General features: G+C 53.9%; 1 protein-coding gene across 1 annotated transcript in view; it reads left to right on the forward strand.

Annotated features, from left to right (window-relative positions):
- Positions 1 to 5,189, forward strand: part of MERTK (MER proto-oncogene, tyrosine kinase) — a gene marked incomplete at its 3' end in the record, with an annotated part of 18,010 nt that extends 12,821 nt beyond the window's left edge. The window contains exons 11-19 of the mRNA XM_010282641.1: positions 1 to 73; positions 181 to 276; positions 569 to 649; positions 967 to 1,059; positions 1,201 to 1,319; positions 2,276 to 2,385; positions 2,587 to 2,746; positions 3,123 to 3,259; positions 4,777 to 5,189. The exon at positions 1 to 73 is cut by the window's left edge and continues 37 nt beyond it. Coding sequence (XP_010280943.1) covers positions 1 to 73; positions 181 to 276; positions 569 to 649; positions 967 to 1,059; positions 1,201 to 1,319; positions 2,276 to 2,385; positions 2,587 to 2,746; positions 3,123 to 3,259; positions 4,777 to 5,189 — 1,282 coding nt within the window. The remainder of the gene's footprint in view (positions 74 to 180; positions 277 to 568; positions 650 to 966; positions 1,060 to 1,200; positions 1,320 to 2,275; positions 2,386 to 2,586; positions 2,747 to 3,122; positions 3,260 to 4,776) is intronic.
- Between the last annotated feature and the right edge of the window lie 6 nt (positions 5,190 to 5,195).

The following is a 5,195-nucleotide window of genomic DNA, read 5'->3' on the forward strand; positions in this document are numbered from 1 at the left end:
AGGAACGACTCAGAGCTGGCAGTGAACTACACGGCCAAGAAGTCCTACTGCCGGAGAGCCATTGAACTTACGCGTAAGTACATTTTTTTACCCCTCTGCAAGAAGGTTGATGGGGATATTGCAGCAGTGATATGTGTGCAGGTTGGAGGTGACCTGAGCTTCTGTTCCCCTCTTTCACAGTGGGCAGCCTGGGCGTCAGCAGCGAGCTCCAGCAGAAGCTGCAGGATGTTGTCGTGGACAGAAACGCCCTCAGCCTGGGGAAGGTCCTGGGTGAGGGTGAGTGCTGGGGCTGGAGAACTGGGGATGGACCTATGGGGCAGGGGCTGCCACTGTTACCTGCATCATCTGCCAGTTCCAGGCCCAGGGGATGTGGGGGAGATGGTGAGTCAAGATGACCAAGTGCTTCATGTCCTCCTTCTGCCAGCGATGAGACACAGGCCTCCCCCGTAGCCTTTTGGGGATGAGGTCTCTGTTGTAGAGCATTTCAGATCTTCGAGGACACAACACCACCTTTCAGGACACCACTTCAGGCTGTAGATAAAGTGCTTGCTTCTTTCCCATGGTGCAGGGGAGTTCGGGTCAGTGATGGAGGGGCATCTCAGCCAGCCCGAAGGCACCCCACAGAAGGTGGCTGTGAAGACCATGAAGCGTAAGTCATCGCCCTGGCCTCGCAGAACTGGACGTTGTTTGTTCCAGTGGGTGCCAGCATTCCTGGTAACAATCTCAGGTGCTGTCTCTGCATCCTCTCTCTGCATCCTGGCACCGCTTCCTGGGAATACTGGCCTCCCTGCCACAGGTCCTGGTGCCAGTCAGGAAGGGGCACTCAGCCAAGATGGCAGAGAGATCCCGATAGTCCCTTCCCCCTGACCCATGCAGGAGCTCTCCTGTGAAGGGAGATGGCAGCAGTGATTTGGGCTGTTAAAGCTCTTGGGGTTTTAATCCTCCTCCTTCTTTTCTGCTTCCCAGTGGATAACTTTTCCCAAAGGGAGATAGAAGAGTTCCTCAGTGAAGCAGCATGCATGAAGGATTTCGACCATCCCAATGTCATCAAGCTCCTAGGTATGGGCTGTCACTCCCCACCCTCCAGCTGGGATTTGGGCTGGGGAGCCGGACTGGGGAGTACTCAGGTCCTGCAAAGAGATGTGTGGGGACTGTGGTGCCTTTGCCCACGGGGCCGTGCAACCTGTCTGTGTTTTCCAGGCGTGTGCATTGAGCTGAGCTCCCAGCAGGTCCCCAAGCCCATGGTGATTCTTCCATTCATGAAATACGGTGACCTGCACAGCTTTCTGCTTCGCTCACGGCTGGAGATGGCCCCCCAGGTAACGAGCACAGGGAGCAGAGGGCCCCGTGTCTGCGAGGAGCAGGGTGGAACCATGCCTCTTTTGGGAACAAATCTGCCTTTGTTTTTTGAGAACTGAGGAGGATTTGGTTGTAGTCCTGCTTTTTGCCTTTGTCAGGTAGTGGTGGTGGGATCCAGCTCCACAAAAGATTCTCACTTTCCCTTCTCCAGACTGACAAGCCCAACTGTCTCAGCTCCTCCTCGTACATCATCTCCTTCAGCCCCATCTTAGTGGTCTCCTGTTCGCTTGCTCCAACATGTCTTTCTCCTAGTGAGGAGCCCCAAATGGGACACAGCATCCAGATTTGGCCTCAGCAGTGCCAAATTAAGGGGAAGAATAGTTTCTCTTGACCTGCTGGCTGCACTCTTGCTAATGCAGCCTGCTACGATGTTGACCTTCGTTGGCGCAAAGGTGCACTGCTGAACCATGGTCAACTTGCTCTACACCAGGGTCCTTTACGGCAGAGCTGTTTTCTAGCCAAAAATGTGTGCTCTGAAGGCAGCCAGTGGGACAGCCAAGAAGGAAGCAATGTCTAGTTGCATGCTGCACTCCAGAGATGTGGAAAGAGCAGGTGGTGGTGGAAAAGGTATCCCCTGCGACAGCAAAACACAGCGAGATATGGTTTGCCGGGACGGGCTCTTCTGGCCAGCAGCACAGCCTGGCAGACAGTGCTTAGGGTTATTTCTAAAACAACTGTCTCTGCATCTGCAGCTCCTGCAGGCTTGTGATTCAATAAATCTTTCCATCTGAGGGCGTTAGCCCAACGGGGATGGGAGAGGTGACAGTGGCTTCTGCTGTGGGCTCCTGGTGCTCTCCAAGGCCAGTGAGACCACTAGGATGTCAGCTGGCAGCCCTGGATGGAGCAACATTTCAGATCAAACCAAATGTGCTTCCCAAAGGGCCTGCACTGTCTAACCTGTACCTTCCCTTCCCAGTTTGTGCCCCTGCAGACGCTGGTGAAGTTTATGGTTGATATCGCCCTGGGGATGGAGTATCTGAGCAGTCGGCACTTTCTCCACAGGGATTTGGCAGCTCGAAACTGCATGTGAGTTTGTTTTTCTCTGCTTTGTCCTGGATAGATGAACACCAGTGGAAGCCCTGTGGTTTTACAGCACAACTTGGCTTCCTTCAGTAAAACCTCCTTTCATCTTGAGAGACATGGGAAAAGAGCTCAGCTTCAGGTTTCTTCTTCAGAATTTGGCATGTCAAACTTTTCTAACTTGTCATCCCTGTTTTCACCTGACAGGTTACGGGATGACATGACGGTGTGCGTGGCAGACTTTGGTTTGTCGAAGAAGATCTACAGCGGCGATTACTATCGTCAGGGCCGAATAGCAAAAATGCCAGTGAAGTGGATCGCCATCGAGTCCCTGGCTGACCGCGTCTACACCACCAAGAGCGATGTGGTAGGTCCAGGTGGCTGGACACCAGGCGGCAGGAGGCGAGAGCTGGGTCGAGTCATCCGCCCTTGCTGCACGTCATTGCGGTTGTTCTTGTCCCCTGGAAGTGCAAAGCCAGAGGAGCAGGAGGCTGGCAGTAATGGGACGCGCTGACCTTTTGCTGCCTGCCCAGCATCCTGGAATAGGTTTATTGAGTGGGCTGCTCGCCTCTTCTGTGGCGTTGCTTATTATTTCCAATTTTGGGGAGAGCAGGACTAGAGCGACAACTCTTAGCATTGTGCAAGGGCCCAGTGGACACTGGGCAGTGACCTTTCCCCATGAAAAGACTCATTCATTCCTCCTGGAAATGCCCTTTCAGCGTGCTTTCCCTTTGTCCTCGCAGTGGGCATTTGGCGTTACCATGTGGGAGATAGCGACCCGAGGGATGACGCCCTACCCAGGAGTACAGAACCACGAGATCTACGAGTACCTTTTCCATGGGCAGCGCCTGAAAAAGCCCGAGGACTGCTTGGATGAGCTGTGAGTATTGTAATGCTGTTTCTGGGCTGTACCGCAGCACGTTTGCTTTCTGTCTGTCTGCAAACAACCTGTGCATCGCTTGCTCGTAGCTGAGGTGGTTTCTGTGCTCCCCCATGCTGCAAACCCGCCACTCCAAGTGGACGAAGACAGGTCTGTACTGGAGAGGGAGTCACCTTCCGTCTCACCCTCTCCATTTCTCCCACAGCCTCCAGAAAGAAAAGTTATTAAAGACTTGATTTAAAAAAAAAAAAAAAAAAAAGGCAAGGATTTAACTGTTTCTTCCTTGTGGTGTTGACAGGCAGGGAGCTCAAAAGAATGCACACGCAAGTTAGCTCTCAGAGGAAAGCTGGCCAGAATAATGGGGTGGGTCAAATTTTAAATGAAAGTGTCACATAAACAAAACTTTCAAACCCTTTAATATTTATTTGCCTAACCTCCCGAGTTTTGAGGTGCCTAATAAAAGCCAGATCCCAGGGCAGCATATCACCCAGGGATGAAAAAGCATCTTCTTAACTCCAGGCAAACCAAGGCACAGAAAATCCCAACGAATATCCCGGGAGGAAGCGCTGGTTTGCAGGGCTGACACAGAGGGCTGAGGAGCTGGGTTGGGTGGGAGTGCAGGGCGGGTGGGATGTGCCGAGGTCACCTCGCTGGTCCTGAGGGACAGGAGCAGTGCCCTCTGCAGTTTGTGGTGGAGGAAAGACTTTTTAGAAGTTCGGTGGTGGGTTTTTTTTAAGACACTACATTTTGGCCAGAAGGCCTTGGCTGGTGATGCTCTTCTCTGCACCACAAAATACCCCCTTGTTACTCAGGGCCCTTCAGTGCCTAAAAACTATGCAGAAAATGTAGAAACCTCAAAACTTTGCATTTCTTAGCAGCTCAGCAAGGCTTTTTCTCCCGAGTTTTCTCCCTGACTTTTTTCTCCAGTACCATTACAGCTGAAAATGTTTACCCCCCCCATGGCAAAGAGCTGCACATACAAAAACGGTTAAACTGGCAAAGCTGCTCAGAGTCGCACAACAGTTCCTACAAGGCCCTTCTCCAACACCTGCCCTTGAAGGAAGCAGCAAAGGAACCTTTTACGGGATCCAGCCTTGCTAGAGGGCTGAGGGGATGGCGTGTGCCCAGCAGCGACATGCGTGCAGGGAAGCGGTGGGAGTCTCCGACATGCCCTGACATCCAGCCTGCGGGAGGGGCAAGAGAAGGACCCAGTGTCCCAGGAGCAGCACTAGGATGTTCCTGGGGAGCAGATCACAAGGCTGCAGCTGGCTGCCTCTGCCTGACCCACGGTGAGGGCCAGCCACTGGAAAAGACTCCTAACAGCAGCTTGGGCTGATCAGTCCCCGCAGTTTGGGCAAACAGCTTAAGGGGGAGAGTTGGTTTTGCTTTGTTTTAACGCAAAGCAGCTCAAGGCTTGTCCAGTTTGGAGAGAAGCAGGGAATTAGCCACCATACATCACATAACCCAGCGCCTGGCAACATCTGCCACAATAACTACGCTCCTCTCCCCACTTGCAGGTATGAAATAATGTCTGCGTGCTGGAGAGCTGATCCCGCCACCCGCCCAACCTTCTCGCAGCTGAAGGTCCGTCTGGAGAAGCTGCTGGAAAACCTGCCCACTGTCAGGGGGTCTGGGGACGTGATCTACATCAACACCAGCCTGCCCGAGGACAGCCCAGACTCCACCCAGGATTCGGGCTTCCCCCAGGTGGACTCTGATTTGGACTCCGGGGACGTTGCCGAGCCCTGCTCTCCCCGAGCAGAGGCGGCACTGGTGGCCGTGGATGTCCACCACAACGAACGATGGGAGACGAGGTACGTCCTGGAGGAGCAGCTCGGCGGCCCCGCGGAAGAGGCCTATGTCCCGCTGCTGCCTGACGGGGCGGCCGGCGAGGGCTCGGCGTGGACCCAAGCCAGCACCTTGCCCGTCGGCAGCT

Source organism: Phaethon lepturus, unplaced genomic scaffold (assembly GCF_000687285.1).
Source record: "Phaethon lepturus isolate BGI_N335 unplaced genomic scaffold, ASM68728v1 scaffold52922, whole genome shotgun sequence".
Lineage (NCBI taxonomy): Eukaryota > Metazoa > Chordata > Aves > Phaethontiformes > Phaethontidae > Phaethon > Phaethon lepturus.